At 34.7% G+C, this 21,594-nt stretch overlaps 1 protein-coding gene across 30 annotated transcripts in view; it reads left to right on the plus strand.

The window, feature by feature from the left end:
- The window catches only part of add3a (adducin 3 (gamma) a), a 213,199-nt gene that overhangs the window by 126,192 nt on the left and 65,413 nt on the right, over positions 1 to 21,594 (plus strand). For 22 of the 30 annotated variants that reach the window (XR_012397395.1, XR_012397396.1, XM_073936559.1 and 19 more), the window contains 1 exon segment: positions 16,988 to 17,210. Coding sequence is in view for 27 of the 30 variants with exons in the window: in XM_073936559.1 (XP_073792660.1) it covers positions 17,016 to 17,210 (195 nt within the window). In the remaining 3 variants the exon portion in view is untranslated. 30 annotated transcript variants of the gene reach the window in all.

Genomic DNA, 21,594 nt, shown 5'->3' on the forward strand with positions numbered 1-21,594 from the left:
AAATAATATTATTTAGAAAATGTTTCCATTGTTAGTATAGTAATACTGCCTAGTTCACAGGTGTCAAACTGTTCCTGGATGGAAGACTCCTGAAGTTTCTGGAGTTTAGTTTCAACCCTAATTAAAAACACCTGATCAAACTAGTTGACTTATATTTAGGGTTGTTTGTTTTTAAATGTTAATGAAAGTATAATTAAGGTTTATAAAAATAATCCTAAATTCTCAGATAATAAAAATGATAGAATATTGTACTGTAAAATAATGCTTGATGACCCACACAAATATGTCTAGACCATGTTTGCATTTTTCCATATAGTTTCACTTTTCCTGAACTAGTTTTCTTAATAACTTCATTTCTGTCCCTTAACACCAGAGATGACAGTCTCTCTCGCACTTTTTTTATGTGCAAATATGTGTTCATGATCTTCTGAAATGCTTGAGATCACCAGTTTAATGAGTTTGTCTAACTTTCAAGTTTATATTCAGGTTCAGTAAGTATGTCATTTAAATGAGTATGTGTGTGTGTGTGTGTGTTTATTTGTGTGGACGAGTTGCTGAACATACACTGTCTGCATTGTTCGTGAGTCAGGGTGGGTTAAATATTACCCTCTGGTCACAATGATTGTCCTTCCCTGAGAGATCAGACAAAAACAACCGCGCTATGACGAAATATGAGACACGATGGCCTGATTTGATATCACAACAACGAGTGTGTGTGTGTCAGTCCATAACTGTAGGCTATAAATTACAGGTTTTATCAGTGCAAACAAAAGGTTTTGCGTCGAACGCAACACTTAGCAGTGATAAAGACTGCTGTTTCACAGAAGAGACTGTAAACTGCCAAAATTGCAACTGTATTACAAATTACTCACCCTCATGTCATTCATTTTCAGAATATAAATTAAAGAGCGAGTCAAAATATTTTATTTGCAGTTTGTAGCATAGTTGTATATCAGTGAAAACAGTCTGCAAAGTTGTTAATTAATAAAGTGCATGACAAAGATTTAGTCTCTCAAGAGGAAGAGTTAGCTCTGAATTGTTTTAATGAGTAATTATATATTTTAGCCACTTAAACTCTGCTGCTATTTGGGGATTTCCGCCTGGATTTTGCCTACCCAAATTTAAAAGCTTCCCAAATCCACATAAAGAGGTGTAAATGCAAAAAATTGGTATCATTTTAAAGAAACCCCTTTGAATTTTCATAAAACACTATTGAAAGTGTTTAAAATAACTGTATATGTTGCCTGTGTTATAATAAACACCTAAAAAAAGAGGCGCTTTTTGTATTTTTTTTTATAAACTCAAATTTGAAAGTGTACCTTTTAGATTCTGTGCGGTCTAGCGTGCTGTAACTAATTTTGGTGGTTCCTGCACATGTCTGTAATCATAGGAAAAAAGAAAAAGGTCTCTACCATAATCTATGCAAAAGTTATTGCATTCCAACTAATGAGAGGTGCTATACAAGCCACAGAGACCGATCCTTGTTTACATATTTCACTATTCTTTTGTTTAATCAAACAAAATTCACTGTGTTTGGACCATATCAGACATATAAAAGGATTACTTATGCACATCACCTCAAAAACAGAGGAGAATGGCCCTGAAGGGCACAGCATAAGGTAAGAGATGACTGAAGAGAAGGCTGTCTGTGCTATCTGGGGCTGCTTATTGATCATGAATGTATTTTTTACATTTCTGCGCCATGGAAACACCACAATTCATTCAACAACTGTTTGGCATATGAATATAATTCAGTAAAAAAAATGCTAGAACTGTATGAGCACCGGCAAGAGCTTTCATTTGAGCTATAACTTGTACATGTGTCATATAAAAAAATATGAAAATGAACCAATGTAAAATACCTAGCTCGGGTATCCAAAATACTGTGTATTTAAGTGTAAATAACTTTTAAATAGTAGAATAAAAACCAAAGCGATGCATATGTGCATAAAATATAGATTCTACACTTTCAAACGACACCACTTACGGGGGTCTGGTGCAACGCTAGCCCTTTAAATCTGAAAGTGAAAGTCGATGACGTCACGGACCCAGTACTGGGTCCGCAGAGTTTAAGTGGTTAAATCTTTTGCCTGCTACAGATCTACGTCATCATGATTAAAGTGACATATTTACCTAATCATGGTTTGCTCGCAAAATATGAACACTTTGAAATGGCCATTTAATTTCTGATACAGAAGGACCAATCAAAATAAAATAGGCCAGCTGACTAATCAGAACAGAGTTGGTTTATGGAGCGGAGGGAAGTCTCAAACTAATTTAAAAGTACCATATCAAAACGTTGATTGTGATATTAAGTGCATATTCAGAGATGTTTTTTGGAACCAGGTGCATTTAAATCTGTTGTAGGTGACTCTAACACAATATTAGTGCACTTTAAAGTACAATGTGATCTGCTCTTTAAGACATTTTTATGAAATTCGGGAGCTGTTTGTCAAGGGTCATAAAACATTCCTAGCCCACAAAGGTAACAATAACATCTTAAGAACAGTCTGGGTGTCATCGATTCAACCATAATTTTTTAAAGCTTGTAGAATATTTTTGTACACACACACAGTTTAATTTGATAATTAATTCTCTTTAGCATAATTTCTGGTCATGCATTAACAAGATTAACAAAAGTCTAATAGGTCTTCGATGACATTAGGGTGAGTAATTAATGACAACATTTTCACTTTTTCGTGAACTAACTATTTAAGTCATGGGAGTTCAGGGTTTAAGGGCAGGGGTTATCAAATTATTGATAGCTGAACCAACTATAAAAACCAAGTGCAAGGCTTGGATGTCTGTTGTAGGAAAGTAAAGCGGTTTTGCGACGAGATCTTGTGTTTGCATTTCAACATGTTTGCATCATGTAAGGAAGTTAGGCTACAAAGTGATACCTGTGGGAAACGTTTGAAAGACCTAGAGGATTTTACCACACACATCTCAGCCGAAGAGACAGTAAACAGTAAAAGGCGTCTGTTGGTGTAAGTCCACAGGGAAGTACACACACATGCGCACCTGTTCTGTTGATATTGCTTAAGTCAAATAGTAGGCAGAGGGATTTGTGGGAAAGAGTGTGATAAGAGGGCATAGTCTCTTCATAAATGAGACTTTTTTTTCAGGCCAAACCACAAGACAAAGATTTTCCACTCAGTTTTTTTTGGCTTGCAGGAATTCTTGTCTCTGGCTGTCAATCTGGATTACTGTTCTCCCACTGGATTTTTGTGAACCGTCTCATGGAAACCATTTATTTATAGTCTGACTTAGATGCAAGAGTTGATGGTTCACTTTTATTTTAATCAGTGATTTATAACCAAATGTTGCCATTTGATTGTTACATATTAAGTGACAGAGCTAGAGTGTGGCGAAGATTTTTTATTTTTTACTAAAGCCTACGATGTACTTTTTTTATTGAAATCTAGGAAACTTCATGGTGTCATGTTATTTTGAAGTAAATCGGGTCAAAGTTTGTTTGGAGTTCATTTTGAAAAGTTCGAAAGTGCTTGTTGAAGGGACAATGTTGCTCTGGCTGTAAAAAAAATGTGAACTTCTATATATATATATCTGTAGAAATTCTAGTTAAACTGTTTTTTTTTTGCAGTTTTTTCCCCATGATTTTAGGTAGACAAGAAAAATAGTGGTAATTTATAAGAATTTCTGCAAACTTTAGTTTGTTTTAATACATTTTTTAAACATATTATAATATAATCTATATTTATTCTTAAAAATGTACTTCAGATTGAAAACATGATTCAATAATCACTCTTACAAAGACTTAACATGCTTTGTTACTGAATGAATGTTGAATTTTGAAGGAATCTCATGGATCAATTTACTTTTATTCCTATTCGAATAACAAAGTAGATGCTAAATTCTTCTTTCGAAGAGTCAAGTTCTGTGTAATACGCAGATGTGCACTGCACTTTTTCACTTGATGTTTCCACTGTCTCCAGTTCACTACTGTTCAATTTGTCAAGGTCAGACGAAATACAAACAAGCTTAAGAGCTGCTTTATAATAGAAACTGAAGTTGTAATTCTGACTGAATCTGACACTGGCACTGTTTTTTTTTTCATGCTTAACTGTAAAGCTATTTTATAAAGTGCTATGTGATTAAACATGACTTGACTTGAGTGACAAATTGTAGAGCTTGAGCAAACATCTCCATCACTATAATCAGATGATTTTGTGGTTTTCTCACTGCTGTCACGTTTCTGTTTGTTTTGTTGAGATAAAAATCATAAAGCAGATATACATACAGTATTCATGTGAACACAGCAGTATTTGTTGCGTCTAAATAGTTGCTAACAGGACTTGTATTGTTGCAAAATGTATTCAAGAACTTCCCTATGTGTATATTAATGCCTTAAATCTAAAGAGTTCACCATCAAGTGAATTAATTTGAATTTGTCTGTATTTTTGGTAAATTGTACCTTTATATTATACTGCTGGCAGTTTGTGTACACAAGAGTTATATATGCGGACTGATCCTCACTTCCCTGATGGTGTCTGAGATAAGATGTATGTGGAGGTGAGTAATGTTTATCTGTCTGTGTTTATGTTGACAGGAAAATGAGGGAGATTTATGATTATGGTGTTGTCTGACATGTCTGTTTCGTTTTGTTACCTTATGCTATATATGTGGCAGTAAGAGGGCAGTGCCTTGTCTTCGAATGAGACAGAATGAAACTGGTAAAATATCCACTGTGGTATATATTTTAGAATGTTATGCACTACTACTTTTGTTTTAAATGAGTGATTATCACAGCGGTGTCATACTGTTTCTGATAGAGTACTTACTTATTTATGCTAATTAAACAGAAGGGTCTAGTTGGGAATGCCACACTCTTACTAGAAGAGCACAATTCCAGCGTTAAAGATGTGACATTTGTAGTAAAAACTTGAAATATAAATTTACAGAGAATATAAACTCACTGGCCGCTTTATTATGTTCACCTTACTGGTACCGGATTGGACTAACTTTTGCCTTAAGAACTGCCTTAATCCTTCATGACATAGATTTAACAAGGTACTGGAAATATTCCTCAGAGATTTTGGTCTATAATGACATGATAGCATCATGGAGTTGCTGCAGATTTGCAGATTTTTGTGAATTTCCCATTCCACTACATCCAAAAGCTGCACTATTGGATTGAGATCTGGTGACTCCGGGGGCCATTTGAGTACAGTGAACTCATTGCCCTGTTCAAGAAACCAGTCTGAAATGATTCACGCTTTATTACATGGCACATTATCCTGCTGGAAGTAGCCATCAGAAGATGGGTACACTGTGGTCATAAAAGGATGGACATGGTTGGCAACAATACTCGGGTAGGCTCTGGCATTGACACAATGCTCAATTGGTACTAATGGACCCAAATTGTGCCAAGAAAATATCTCCACACCGTTACACCACCACCAGCAGCCTGAACAGAACACAAAACTGCCGCTCGCTGGATATTTTCTCTTTTTCTGACAATTCTCTGTAAACCCTAGAGATGGTTGTGCGTGAAAATCCCAGTAGATCAGCAGTTTCTGAAATACCCATCTGGCATCAACAACCGTGCCACGTTCAAAGTCACCTAAATCACCATTCTTCCCCCCTCTGATGCTCTGTTTGAACTGCAGCAGACCATCTTGACCATGTTTACATGCCTAAATGCATTGAATTACTGCCATGTGATTGGCTTATTAGAAATTTGCGTCAACAAGTAGTTGGACAGGTGTAACTTAATAAAGTGGCCGGTGAGCGTCTTTGTTAACAGTATACTGAAACGTCTGTTTATATTTTCGAAAACAACTAACCACAGAGTTAAGAGATCAGGAAAAATATACATTTGTAAACATTTTTTATATTTTAAATGAGGGGGGAAAGCTGTGTTATGGATGTGACCAAAAGATTACTACAGGCTTTTTAGAAATTCTGTGAACAATGCCAAAAATAGAGCAATCAAAAGGATAAGAGTTGGCTCATAGAACAAAAGTTATTTATTTTCTTTATATTTTTGCATTTATGAGAAAAGCTTTGCTATGGATGTGACCGATGTGATACTGGCACTTGTGTGACTTTGGTAAATCAAATTATATCAGTTGAATAAATTGACAGACATTTTGTTTTATTGTATTTTTGCAGTACTGTTAAATACAAGCCTGCATAAACAACTTAAAAAGGGTTTTGCTATATTGGTGAATGTTTTTATTTTCATGGCAAGGCGGACATTTACATAAAATTGCTCATCAGAAATATGTGATATGAATGTCTCCAGCCCTCTGAACAGCACATAGCAGGAAGCCATTTACTTGATTTGTTTAACTTGAGCTGGGTGCTTTTAGAGGACAATTATGAAATTAGTTTGTATAGTTCAGTCAGGCTTTCAATTATGTTTAAAGTACTGGAAAGTACTACTGTATGATTACATAATTTCATAATTTGTTTGTTTAAACAGTAGTTAAAAAAAGAAGTGTATACACCATAAAAAGAGTTAAAACACATTTACCCCCTAAACTAGAGCCAGATGATGCTAACAACATGATGCTAATGTGATTTAAAGTGGTTGACAAAAGTCACAACAAACTTACTGCCGTAAATAACTCCTGTAATAACCATGTAAAGACAATGACATGAAACACTTTTAGTATTGAAAGAAAAAATTAAGCTGTGTTTCGGCTAACCTTGTCCTTCCCAGATTACTCCATTTTATGTGAATTGAGACAAATGTGATCTTTGCTTGCTTTAACAAACGAAATCAAATTCTTATCTAGTAGCCTAGTTCATCGCATGTCTCGGATGATGAGCTGAACTTGTATTGAACCCAAAACATTGATTAAATCTGGTATGCAGCAGAACACAGTACAACACTTTTACTGTTCGTTGCTAATTTTTTTTTTATTTGACGATAAATGAGCAGATTTTTGGCATTGAATCACAGCTGTGTTCCACTTGCTAATGAAATAATCTAATGCTGTAAAAAGTGCTCCATGTTCATATCTATGTGTAGATTGCTTGTGTCTGAACTGAGGATTTAATTCAGTTATAGTGTGTGGATTTGTGTCACACATTCTCTCTCTTTCTTTCTCACCCACACATACAGGTTTGATTTTGTGAATTGTGGGGACTTTCCAAGGGTTTCCATAGTTATTATACTGGACAGCTTGTTTTTTTCTTTTGGCCTGCCCCACACCTAACATTAGTTCTTGCATGAAACTGTGCAGTATTACTTTCTGGAAAACAAACAAACAAACAAACACTTTTGGTGTGTGATTTATAAGCCTATAAAAATAGGCATATCAGCAATGTGCTTATAATTCACCATCTTCTTGTAATACCCGTGTTATACCCATGTCATTATACACATTTGTGTCTTTATGTCACAAGCACACACACACACACACATACAGAGAGAGAGAGAGAATATTGTAAACACTGACCTTTAATTCTTTTAGCCTGGACACAAATGGGCAGGGCACAGAGAAATCCGACAATCTGATTGGTCGATGAGGTTTGTGTGCTCAGTGAAGGGGCCGGATTAGTTGATCACATGACCGCTTCAGTTTTTCTCTCCTGAAGCAGATCCTAGCAAACACACACACGTACATACACAAACACACGCTCTACCACCGAAAATTCCCCTTTTACGAGGAAAGAGGAGTGTCGCAGTGCGAGAGTTGCTTTTCGAGCTTTACTGAGTGGATTTGCGCACTGTTTGTGGAGTTTTGGGAGTGTTTTTGTCGAGTTTAATCCTCTGAGGTAATCTGGGATTCCTGAGGCGGGAATGAGAGAGATGCGCTCGGGCGCTCACTGGACTTTCACTCTGTGAGGAGCAAACAGGTGAGTTTATCGGCTTAAAATGAAAAGAAAACTCTTTGTTTTCTTGACTGTGCTTTAATGAAATCTCTTGGTGTCGTTTAAAGTCGAGTTTAATGGTTGAGGAGACCACAATTATCCCTTACTGCAATCACAACAGTGTTAACAGATTCAAAAGAGGACTTGTTCGTCAACCGTCACTATTTTTGAATTCATCAAGTTTTTCCTAAGTCATGTGAAAGTTTATCACTTGTTGCTCTTTTTTGCTTACCTTGTCGATATTTTCTGCGCAAGGACGCACACACCCCCTCGCTCGTTAACAGTCCGCTATTTTGAGCTCGAGACCCTTTTACCGCGACTGAAATCTGAGTCTGAAAATCTCTCGCGCCCTATTTATAGAGGCGCTAAAGATAAAAAGAGAAATAGTACGGCATAACTTACTTGATGATGAGGGGGTGTGGAGTTTTGGGGGCGCACACCGTCAATTGCTTCAAAGAACTTTGAACTCAGTTAAAAATTCATTAATGTCATGATATTTGATAAATAAAATCGCTGTTGCTATCATTTTGATACATTAACAATTAACTTTAGTTTAGATTAAAAGTAGTAACATGATTAACATGCAGTAGTCTACTCAGGATTGTAGACTTGGTAAGTTCATGCTATTTTTTACTTCCAAACTTAAATAACGTTACTTAGAAATAACAGATTCATTCAAGAATTCTGGTTCATCCAGTAATGAAGCATGTAAAAGCTTTATAAGAGTGATTATTAAATTATGTATATGTGAAGTGTTATAAAATTTCACATTTAAAGGGATAGTTCACCCATAAATGAAAGGTCTGTCATCATTTACTCACCCTTTGCTTGTTGCAGTCCTTTATGAATATAGAGGTAAAGTTGGTTTTATATTCGGATGTTCAGACATTCTCTTTAATAATATCATTTCAGAAAAGTATTCTTTGCAGATTCTAAATAGGGAAATCATGTTAGCTGCAAATGACTATCAAAGTGCAATATTGCTCACAGTGAATTATGTTGTCTAGAAGTCATACGAATATAACAATATAGAGACGAATATGCGAATATAAAACCAACTTTACCTCTATTTTATGAATTACTTTCTTTTGTTGAATGCCAAAAATATATTTTGAAGAAAGCTGGAAACATGTGACCATTGACTTCCATTATATATGTTTTTTTCTATGGAACTCAGTGGGTTACAGGCATTCAACTTTCTTCAGAAGTAAGAAAATCATAAAAGTTTTCAAGTATTTGGTGGTGAGTAAATAGTGAGTAAATTTTAATTTTTGGGAGAACTCTCTTTAATTCAAACAAAACTTGCAACTTCAATTATTATGAAATTTAGTAGTATCAGTTTCTGCTCTAAATGTGTGTCTACTTATTTTGTCAGTGTACTGGTTGTAATGGGAATCCTGTATCTAAACGGTGAGAAAAGCAGTTGCACAATGAGGCATTGACTATAGGACACACTGAATCTTGTGACTTGCACTGCTGGTGTCTCTCTAGTGTATTTTATTGTCTTGTTTGGCTATTGTATTACCAGAGTCCTTTTTGTAATTGCAGCACTGCTCTATGCAAAGAAATCCTGCACAGCAGTTCATTATTGCCTTGTATGTGGAGAGCGAACAGCTGTTATAGAGGATCCTCCCCATTTCTTTCTCCACATTTCCCACACACTTTTTTTTTATCCCCTGACAGTTTGAAACAATCAACAACACGTCCCAGATCAGCGCAGTGTTTTATGTAAAGCAGTCGATAAGCTGAGATTGACAGTCAGGGTTATGTAATTTCATATACGGGACATCTGCCGACTGTAGATTCATATTTAGTAGATTTGATCTAAAAGCAGTTTGTTTTTATGCAGGCGGTGAAACGGTTTAGATGGTTAATTCATGCTAAAATTACACTCTGTCAAGCCTCAAAAGTAGCATAAAGTAGTCTTTTTGATTACCCTACTATTAAGAATGCTTTGGGTTATTCTCTTTAAGGCTGAATTTATTAATTCATATTAGCAACACAGTAAAAACTAAGTTCGGCAAAAATTACAGTTAAAGGAAAGCTTCACTTTTTCAGAACATCCTTTAATAAGTTCACTATAGTTAAAAAGTCGAGTTTTACCATTTTTGAATCCATTCAGTTGATCTCCGGGTCTGGCGAGAGCACTTTGATCTTAGCTTAGCATAAATCATTGAATCAGTTTAGACTGTTAGCATCACACTCAAAAATGACCAAAGATAATTGTCTTATTTAAAGCTTGACTGTAGCTTCTGTAGTTACACAGCCCAACAAGACTTAAGAAACAGAAGAGTCAGGCTTTAAATAGCACAATTATCAAAATCTTTGGTCATTTTTTGTGCGAGATGCTTATGGTCTAATTCAATGATTTATGCTAAGCTAATAAGGCTCAAACTATTAAAAAACTAAACCGAGACTTGTAAAATGAGTTTTTTTTAAAAAAGTGTAGTGTTCCTTTAAAGATAAAATTTTTAACTTGTGCTGAATGCCTTTTAGTCTTGTAATAAAAGGAGATTTTGTTTTTTAGTATTATTTCTTTAGTGTTCTGTGTCACGTAATCCTTCAGAAATCATTCTTATGTAACACTAATTTGGTGTTCAGAAAACACTATATTTCTTAATCTCAATATCTATGTTTTTTTATCAGTGTTTTTGTGAACATTTTGGAATATTTTATCGATAAAAGGTGTATAGAAACACCTAAATTTGCATAAATTTGAGTAAAAAAATCCTTCAGTAATCAACTTATTTGAATATTTTTTATGTAGTAAGACATGCGGATAAAGTATGATTGGAAATTTTGTACTGCATAAATTCCTCAATGGGCTTAAAAATTGGGACTTTGCCTCAACAGATCATTTATTTGGATAACTTGACTAATCAGCAGACCAGTGTAATGAACACCAACACTGTGTTGTTCTAGCCATTCTGAAATGTCAGAGTCTGTCATCTAAATGATTTGGATAAATAACTTTGCAAAAAAAAGTCTCATGATTGCATTTCCAAATTTCTGAATGCAAGATAACATCACAGCATTTATTGAATGTGTTGTGTGCCACTTTGAAGCGGAAGTCATTTATTATGTCGGAAAAAAAATGAGCCACGGGTTTCCCCAATTGCAGCTAGGAATGGGACAATAACCGGTTTCAAGGTTTATCATGGTTTGGAAAAGTCATTGTAAAAGTAATTAAACTAAATGACTTGTTAATTAGTAATTACTTAGTAATTACTAATGATTTAGTAATGTTCAACTTAATTTGTTTGTTTAAATTCAGCACAAATAAATTATTTACAACAATTGAGTAAATCGAAGGAATCATCTTTAAATCTTTTTTAGTGTATAAGGGGTTATTTTTTAATGTTTTTTGTGTGTTTGTTGTAGATAAATCTGTGTTTTTGGAACTAATGAAGATAGCAGAAGTCAATGATTTATTGTAAATATTTAGTTTGACATGTTTACTGCTCCAAACTATTATAAATGTTTTTTAAAATGAAATGTATTGTGTTCAGTGGGGAAAATTTGTTTATATTTTTTTTACCCAGACATTTAAAAAACGTATTTTAGAGCAGTGATCACAATACTGTAATGGTGTGAAAACATGATATTTTTATCCAAGGTTATCATACCGTCAGATACTTATACCGGCCCATGCCTAGTTGCAACTGCATTCTTTTTTTATTAATGCTTTGCACCTTTTCCCCAAGAATTTATTCTTCTGTTTTCTTTTACACAAAGAAATAAATTTGCTTAATGTGCAAGTAATTTAAGTGATATTAAAATGTTTAATTTAAAAAGTTAAATTAAATGGAAGCAATGTTAATGTTGTGTTGCTTAATTTTGAGAGTGCTGTTTTTTTAGCATTTATTGATAAATAGAAAATACAACAGAAAGTATTATAAATTGTGGCATTATAAATATCTTTACTGTCACTTTTGTTAAAATCAGTAACACTTAAGTTTAAGTACCAATTCACACTCTTAACTACTGACTTATTACTTGTGTATTATTAAGATATAACGGTTAATTCATACTTATAAAGTATAATCTTATTCTACATCCCTAATCCCAGCCAATACATGAACCCAACTTTTAACTTATTAACGATTAATTACAAGCAAATTTATTGAACTAATTGTCCTAGTTAATGGTTTGTTAATAGCAGGAATTGTACATTGAAAAAAGTAACCATAAAGGTCACTGACTACAAACTTTTATAAGTAGTTTTTTTTTTTTTTTTTTTTCCAGTAAACTTAAAGATGCAAGATAAACTGTCTACTAATTATAAAGGTGCTTTTCCTATTTCACTTTCATTTTCAGAACACCCTTACAAACATTTACATTGAGCGTTTTTGTAATGAAAGGCAGTCAAAATGCCATTGTAATAATCAGAGCGAGTTAATCCATATTTGTATTTCTGCATCTTGAAGGGGCAAATTACTGTGGTTATTGTCTACTTATCAACCCACCTGTTGTTTTCATTGTTTAGGGTAGTTCATAATTCTACCTTTCAGGCTTGGCAGCCTTCGTGTTGTGTTTCTGCTTCTGGATGGGTGTGTCAGAGTTGTCGTCATCTTTCAGCACACGACAGTTGTCACCACTCAGTCAGTAGTTTGGATTTTTGCATCATGAATTGAAACGTTAGCTGTTGCGTGTATGCATGCAGCTTAACATAAGCAGCGTCCACTTAAGCTCCCTCTTTTCCTAGAGTTTGTGGTTATTGTTTACATTTCTGTTTACATGGCCATTTTACCCAGAAAGCAACTCCTAAGTTAAGATAGTAAAGTTCTGTTTTTCTATGCTTGCACGTGTGTGTAATGTGTGGTGTAGTATTGCCGCTTGTTGGCTTAGGCTCTTTTATTGAGCCCACCCGGTGTATTTATGTGTGTGTGCACATTTCTGGCAGAGTTGTGTGTCTCTAATCTGAACCATCTTTCCAAGTGCCATTTGACCTGAATGAGCAGCTTAGCAACGTACGGCAGAGAAAAGAAACCCCCTGCGTCCTCCAGAATGAGTGTGAGAGGAGAGCGAGGGTGAAAGAGAGACGCACAGGTGAAAGCTTTTACCGAGGCCTGGGAAATGCCTGACACAGTCTGGCACAGCAGCAGAAGGGTTTGACAACAGCTCAATGTCCGATTTCTGTGGTGTTTGCGAGGCTTCACTCTTATTAGGGATTTGAACAAACCTTGGTCTCGTGTTTTTGTTTGTACTATAGTCATATATTAGTTAGATCAAGCTGCTTATTTAAGAGCATTGTGCTGTTACTTTGTAAGCAAACAATTATATCGATTTTTTCGATCATATCCTTTAACATTTTCATAAGTTGGGATGATGCAGTGAGATTTTTTAAATGCTTGCTAAATGTTTGATTTTGACAGTTTTTTTATTTGGGGTGTGCAATACTAACAAAATACATTGATGTTTGAACATGTCATTTTGCTAAGTGTTGGTTTGTATTATTACACACCAATATTAGGGCTGTGCAATTAATCGAAAATCCGGTTTCAACTTCGAGTTTTGCTTCTAACGATTATGAAAAAACATTAATCGAAATAAATGATTATTCCATCATATACTGCCCCCTTCCAGTTGTACACATTTGTTGCTCTGCATAGCTGATTTGCATGTGAAAATGACTAATAGCGTGTACTGTAATGTAACTTTTGCAGCACGGGATGCGCATCATTCATTGATTTACATTCGAATCATTTATGTTTTTAAACACGTGAAAGAGCACATGCTGTTGTGTGTGTACGCGTGCTTAGCCATCATAATGAGAGCGCTTTATTGCTTAAATACATGCACATTTGTGTCAGTGCGCGGTGTTTAGGGATTATTCATATTAACGCTCATTTGTGTAATAAACAAACAAGTTGAGAATCAAAAGACATGTGAAAGAGAAACCATATCAGAGCTTTTAGAGAGAGTTTTTATCATTAGTCAAACAACAAAAGGAGAAAATCCCTCACTGCTTTTGACTGAAGGACTTTTGTAGCTAAAGTTTTTTGTTTCTTACAGTAAAGATGCTTAAAGCACAGTTTGTTTAATATTTTTATTCTATTGTATTTATTGCCCTTTATATGCAAGGAGAAAAATAATTGTATATATAAAGTTGAAGTCAGAATTATTAGTCCTCCTGAATTATTATCAATCCTTTCCCCAATGTCTGTTTAATGGAAAGATTTATTTTGAACCCGTTTTTAAACGTAATAGTTTTGATATCTCATGTCTAATAACTGATTTCTTTTATCTTTGCTATGATGACAGTACATTTATATTTTACTAGATCATTTCCAGGATACTAGTATTCAGCTTAAAGTTACATTCAAAGGCTTAATTAGTGTAATTAGGCTAGTCATTGTATAACAATAGTTTCTTCTGCAGACAATCAAAATATATATGGCTTAAGGGAGCTAATAATATTGAGATTTTAATGATTAATAACCTCAGCCATAGTTAATCTAGTGTGCATAGGTATTATCCTTGGTGTACAAGCTCAGAACTTTAAACTAGCGCATTGTGGGCACAACTTTGTTTAGTTGCAGCAGTTTTGCAGTTCTGTTCCATGCAGAAACAGGATGTTGAGAAGTCTTTACAATTAATTAACCATGATGAATTAAAGCGCACTTAATACAAAAACTGGTTAAAGGTTGCATTACTACTCTTAATGCCTCCAGTAATGGACAACAATCCTCGTTATAATGAGTGAATTTACTAAATTATTAATTCAAGTGATTTATTCAAAATGGTTGATGCATTTAGAAATAATCTTGTCTTTTTAAATTGATCATTTAGGCTAATCATTGCTTGGTTCACCAGTGTTGCTCCAAGATTCACCTCTTCATCTCTTTCTTCAGCTTTATTCGGCACAATTTTAGTTTGGCAAAACCAAAAGGGGCAATATTGTGTGTGAAATGTAACTTGCTTTGAGCCCTGTCTTGTTAGTTAAACAGTCATGTAAAATCAATATCTTGCTGGTGTTTCCTAAATATTCAGTAGTAGTGAATACTATTGTAGTCTTGTTTATTGAATTAACTTTTTTGTAAAGTGGGTGACACTCAGTATTCACATATTACACACCCCTTCTTTACTGTCACCTTTAATCAATTTAATGCATTATCACTGATTAAATTTATGAATTTCTTTTAAAGCAAACTTTTAACTGGACCTTTGAGTTATTGTAATGCTTCACACAGTTGCACACACTAAAAGAGACAGAAATCTAAATGGCTGCAACAATAGTGTGTGTGTTTGTGTAAGAGAGCAGAAATCAGGCTTAAGTAAACCTGATAGTGTTATAGGATAGTGTTGCCCTCCTGTTGGTTGACCTGACGCCACCCTTCACTGTTGGCTGGACAGACGCTCTTTTCTCTTTGTTGAGAGTGGACCATTGTGAGCAGCCATACTCTCAGCAAACGAGTTCAGCTAATGTGTGGCTGCCTGTTTTTTTGACTGTATTGATAGGTGTGTGTGTTTGCGTGGGATGATGAGTCCAGCCTCCCTCTGGGCATTACTGATCTAGACAGTTTTGCTAGTCAAATGAAGTATTTTGTGTTTTTTTTTTTTTTTTTTCAGTGAGCAGTTTGTATGTCTCAGTGTTTACTACAATTCCTTTTTCAATGCTTGTTTGTTGTATATAAATTTTTTAAAAATGGAATTTCTCTCCATATTAATAGTTATAAATGAACTTTTAGTAATCACAAAAACGTAATGATATTTTTAGAAACACTGTAAAATGTATAGGCTGGGCGGTATATCGAGTTCTGGATATTTCAACATGATTCCCCAACGCTATGCAGGATTATCCAATATCATTGATACTGATATCTGTGTTTCCTCTAGGATTTTTTTTCAGCTGTGGCGGCAGCCTTTTACACAGATCCATCAACGTCTTATGGTATTATTTAAATAAAAAATGTTGTGAGCACAGTATTACAAGTTGAGATCGCATTTATGTTATATAAGCATGCGAATCTCTGCTTGTGCGGCGATTTGCTCTGTTCGTGCACAAAACTTTTTGCATGCCCTCAAATATGCACTGCTCAAGTGCAGATTTTCTTGTGCGCTCTCAAATAAATGCTGCTGAAGTGCGATTTGGTGAAGTGCGATTAGATTTGATATGAATATTTATGAATATCAGCAATAGACCTACAGAGCGGCATTAATAATAATAATATTATAATTAAAAATTATATTGAAGTCGATACTTTTGACATCCCTGGTATTTATATGGCTTTTAGTATCTATTTCTATCGAAGTCGATACTTTTGACAACCTTGGAATTTCTATAGCTTTTAGTATTTATTTGTATCAATGTCGATACTTTTGACAACCCTGGTATTTCTATAGCTTTTAGTATCATTTCTAACGAAGTCGATACTTTTGACAACCCTGGTATTTATATAGCTTGTAGTATTGATTTGTATCGAAGTCGATACTTTTGACAACCCTGATTTTTGTATAGCTTTTAGTATCGATTTGTATCGAAGTTGATACTTTTGACAACCCTGGTATTTATATAGCTTTTGGTATTAATTTGTATCGAACTCGATACTTTTGACATCCCTGGTATTTATATAGCTTTTAGTATCTATTTTTATCGAAGTCGATACTTTCGACTACCCTGGTATTTATATAGCTTTAGTATCTATTTGTATCGAAGTTGATTCTTTTGACAACACTGGTATTTATATAGCTTTTGGTATCAATTTGTATCGAAGTCGATTCTTTGGACAACCTTGGTATTTATATAGCTTTTGGTGTCAATTTGTATCAAACTCAAAACTTTTGACATCCCTGGTATTTATATAGCTTTTAGTATCTATTTGTATCGAAGTCGATACTTTTGACTACCCTGGAATTTATATAACTTTTAGTATCTATTTGTATCAAAGTTGATACTTTTGACAACCCTGGTATTTATATACCTTGTGGTATCGATTTCTATCGAAGTCTATACTTTTGACAACCCTGATTTTTATATAGCTTTTAGTATCTATTAGTATCTAAGTCGATACTTTTGACATCCCTGGTATTTATATTGCTTTTGTATTACTGTAATTGGTTTTGTCTTGAAGATACCCTTCGATTTTGACATGACATTAAAATAAACAGTTGCCTAACTAAGCACTGTCTTTCTCTCCAGGTGAAGACAGCAGGTGAATCCGCTAGAGATGAGTGGCGAGCCGAGACAGGAGGTGGTGACGACCCCTCCGCCACCCAGTGTGGGCAAAAGAGAGGGATACTTTGATCGCGTTAATGAAAATGACCCTGAATATCTGCGCGCACGCAACATGTCACCTGACCTGCGGCAAGACTTCAACATGATGGAGCAGAAGAAGAGGGTCACACAGATACTACAGAGTCCAGTAAGGAAACACACACACATTGTGAACTAAAGTAATGGACACAATTGTGATTTAGACAAACTTTTTTTTTTTTATTGCAGTTTTTGAGTAATAAAATCAAATCATTTTTTGGATCAGAAACACAGAGAGGAGGGAAATGTTGTTTGCTTTCCATTTACTACAAGAACAGTACAGCAAAGAACTTTTGGATTCAACAAACATAACTTATAGACAAATGAAATCAAGAAATAACAAGCTAAATAAATAACATAATATATTATATATTATATATATAACATAAAATAATGTATTCAATGCCCAGTTTGTTAAAGTGAAAGGTGAAAAACAACCTTTGCTATTGTTGCTGTCTTGCTGATAATCCAAAATGTAAACAAATCATTATAATCTTGCCAAGCAACATCACAGTAGTATATTTATTTTTTCTGATGTTCAAATAATGATTCAATAACTCATAAATTATGGCTGGTTGTGGCCACTAATTGACTTGTCTATTTTTCCCCTTCAGTTTTATTGTTTTGGATTAGATTTTTTTTTTTGTCTTTTTACGAAACTGCATTTTTCAATGTTTTTTATATATTTTTTATTGAGGATTCTGCTTCTAAATTATATTCTAAACTCTATTTCTTAAATAGATTCTTAAATAGAATCAAATTTACATTACATTTACATTTACAATCACAAAATTACATAAAGTTTTTATAAAATATATAGTTTATATATGTATGTTTTGTAACATAAAAGCATTTATTTTTTGTTTATAAATTTATTTATTTAATATATGTTTTTCGAACTGACCGGCTGTTATGAAAACACTAATATCTTGGCTTACATAATAGTAAACAGAGAAAATTGTATAGTGAAATAAGATCTGGGTATAAAGTAGGGCTGCATGATATTATAAAAATCTAACATTGCAATATCTTTTTTTCTTCTGCGATATATATTGCAGTATGAATAAAATTTTATTAGATGAGTTGAATAATGATTTGGAAGAATAGGGATTTAAGAATTTATTGGAAGGATTCTGTAATTCAGTACATATGCATAAAATACAAAGTAACAATCTTTCAATAAAGATTGTTTAATAAAGAATAAGATACTAATTAAATAAACAACGTTTGATTGTTTTCTGATGAGTCGAACTGTATTCACTTATACAGAAATTGAATAATCAAATAAAAAATAACACTGCATAGTTTTTGTTTTAAAAACAGTTCAGTCAATGTTAATTTGTCAACGCTACAAATGGTACAATTTCTTATGCCTGAATGCTTTTAGAAGGTCACAGATCTCCAAAAACACTTGCGAAATGATCAATTATAATTCAGACTTAACATTGTGTATGCTTGTAGCATGAAAATAGCGAATGATTACATTGCGATATCAATGCTAAAACTAAATATTGTGCAGCCCTAGTATAAAGTTTGTTCTTTCACTTATATCATGAAGACAAGTTTCATGTGTGCTTGAGCATATGCATAGTAAACTAATCCATGCCGTTTCGAATTTCTTATTCATTGTGTTGCTGTTTACTAGTCATTGAATTGTTATGGAATTGTTATACCCTTCGCCTACGTTTTCTTTTCAGTGCACGCTAAAACAGCATTTATCTACACAATATTGTAGAGCAAACATGTTTTGGTCTGTTGGTACTGTATAAGGATGTTTTTCTGCCGATTTAATCAGCAAGAATGTGCTTTCAATGTAAAAGGATTCACTTATAGGCTTTATAGGTTGTTTCGAGCCATGTGGTTTTGAATAAATGCCACATTGCCGTGAAGTTTACATTCAGGACTTGGCATGAGCTTCTAAAGTTAGTTCTGAAGCCAGCTGGTTTGCACCTTACACTGCCGCTTTCTGCTCACAATGAAAGATTTATGCTTTGTTCTTGTCAGAGGAGCGGGTTTTTCATCAAGTTAATTGTGTGTTTGGTATGATGTTTTGAGTTACGTCTCAGTCGTACGCACAAAAGCCACAGCTGCAGCATAAAACCCATGTGGAAGACCACACCCGATTTTACACACAAGCACACACACCGCTGTCATCCACATCTCACTTGTAAACAACACAGTCCAGCCAGAGATGCACAGTCCAGAACCTCTGACCTACAGTATAGAGAGATTATACACACACACACACACACACTCACAAGATTACAGTTAACACACGCCGGAGAGATTACAGTGAACATACTGCACAGATTACACCCCTGCGGACATTTCAGCAAACACACACTGTGTTTAAAGAAACGTTCTGGGTTCAATACAAGTTAAGCTGTACGTGGAACATCTGTCACATTCTGTCTGTTAACATAGCACAGCATTCCAGCTCATCACTCACTCCGTAAAAATGACCATCAAAAATTATCTTTTTTTTTTTTTTTTTTGAAAGTTTGGGGTCAGTTTAATTTTTGTTAGAAAGGCATTTAATTAATCACAAGTGGCTGTAAAGGCATTTGTAATGCTGCAAAAGTGAAAGTGAAAGTTATATTAAACAGTTTATTCATTGTGGTTCATCCGTTTCCACCATATTAAGAGAAACATTTTACAATATCTATCTATCCATCCGTCTGTCCAGCCATCGTTCTAGCATTCTATCTATTGTTATGTTTATCTATCTATCTATCTATCTGTCTCTCTATCTATCTATCTATCTATCTATCTATCTATCTATCTATCTATCTATCTAACTATCCATCCGTCCGTCCGTCCGTCCGTCCGTCTGTCCGTCCGTCCGTCCGTCCGTCTGTCTATCCATCCATCCATCCATCCATCCATCCATCCATCCATCTATCTATCCATCCATCCATCCATCCATCCATCCATCCATCCATCCATCCATCCATCCATCCATCCATCCATCCATCCATCCATCCATCCATCCATCCATCCATCCATTTATCATTCAGTCTATCTATCTATCTATCTATCTGTCTGTCTGTCTGTCTGTCTGTCTGTCTGTCTGTCTGTCTATCTATCTATCATTCTGTCTATTGTTCTGTCTGTCTGTCTGTCTGTCTGTCTGTCTGTCTGTTTGTTTAATACAATAAGTGCAAGAGTCCAAAACCCTAAACCAAGCTAGCATGAAAAAGAAATGAGAGAAAATAATAATTAATATACAAAGAATAGTATTTTTTAATTGTTTGTTTTTAGCTAAATGATATAATTGTAAAAATGTAGATACATTCTCCATAGACTCTCAACTTTTAAACTTGTAAAATTCTGCATAGTTTGATCAGTCGTAACTCTTTGGTTGTTGTTTTTAATTTGAAGCGACATGCTTGAAATTATCCACAGGATTAGAGTGTCAGGATGTGAACGTGAAATAGATTCTTTCTGTCATTGTAGTCTCTGTGATTGTGATGGTCGGAGGCAGAGTGACAGCGCGGTTAATTACAGCACTGCCCACCGGGCTTTATTAGCAGCAGCTGTCCGTGCATGTGTTTCTGTGGTGCACTCTACATACTATTCTCGCTCATCCTTCAATCTGTATGGAAAGCAGCCAATCAGGGTCGGCAGCAGGTGTAACGGCACACAGGGCCTGTGTGTTTACGTCTGCACTATCGGAGCTGATTCAACAAGCCTCTCTTTCATCTCTCTCTCCGTCTGTAACGTCAGCGCTCTGCGTGTGTCCGTGCGTGTGGAAGAGAGCTGCTTAAATTACACGTCTGTCCGGAGACTGTGTTTAAGGTCAGACTATTATAGGCAGGGCGGAGTTTGCTATGTTCAGACCTCATCTGTGCTGTCACAACCAAAACAAATCAAGACGTCTTAACATTAAAGGGAGAGTTCGCCCAAAATTTAGATTTTTGTGCCATTTTCTCACCCTCAAGTGGTTCCAAATAGTGCTGCACCATACTGGAAAAAACTGACAATTTGATACTTTGTTTTTCTGCGATATATATACTGCGATATGAACATAATTAAACTAAATGATTATTTGGAAAAAATTCACAATTTTACATATATATATTTTTTTAATTAAACATTTATAATTTTAATTTAAACCTGAGATCCACTCATCAAAAAGTGAAATATAGTACAATAAAATAGTAATATTGCAATAATACGTCCAAAATCAGGATTGAAACCTATCAAATACAGTCTCATATTTAACCAAAATTGTAATTTTTTTTTTTTTTACTGGCACCATTTATTTTGCCTGTGGTGTATTCCAAACTAATAATTTCCATTAGATAGAGCCTCCAGGATAGATCTGCTGGAGCAGATGTATCCAGCCATAGTTTCAGGATTTTTTGTTTTGTTTGCAGCAGTCAGAACAACTGACAGAATCTTTCTTTGGTTGATGGATAAAGAGATATATAAATCGTCCAGCATGAGAAAAAGCAATGGGTCGCATTGGATCTAAGTTTACATTAGTTCTG

This window comes from Danio rerio, chromosome 22, assembly GCF_049306965.1.
Source record: "Danio rerio strain Tuebingen ecotype United States chromosome 22, GRCz12tu, whole genome shotgun sequence".
NCBI lineage: Eukaryota > Metazoa > Chordata > Actinopteri > Cypriniformes > Danionidae > Danio > Danio rerio.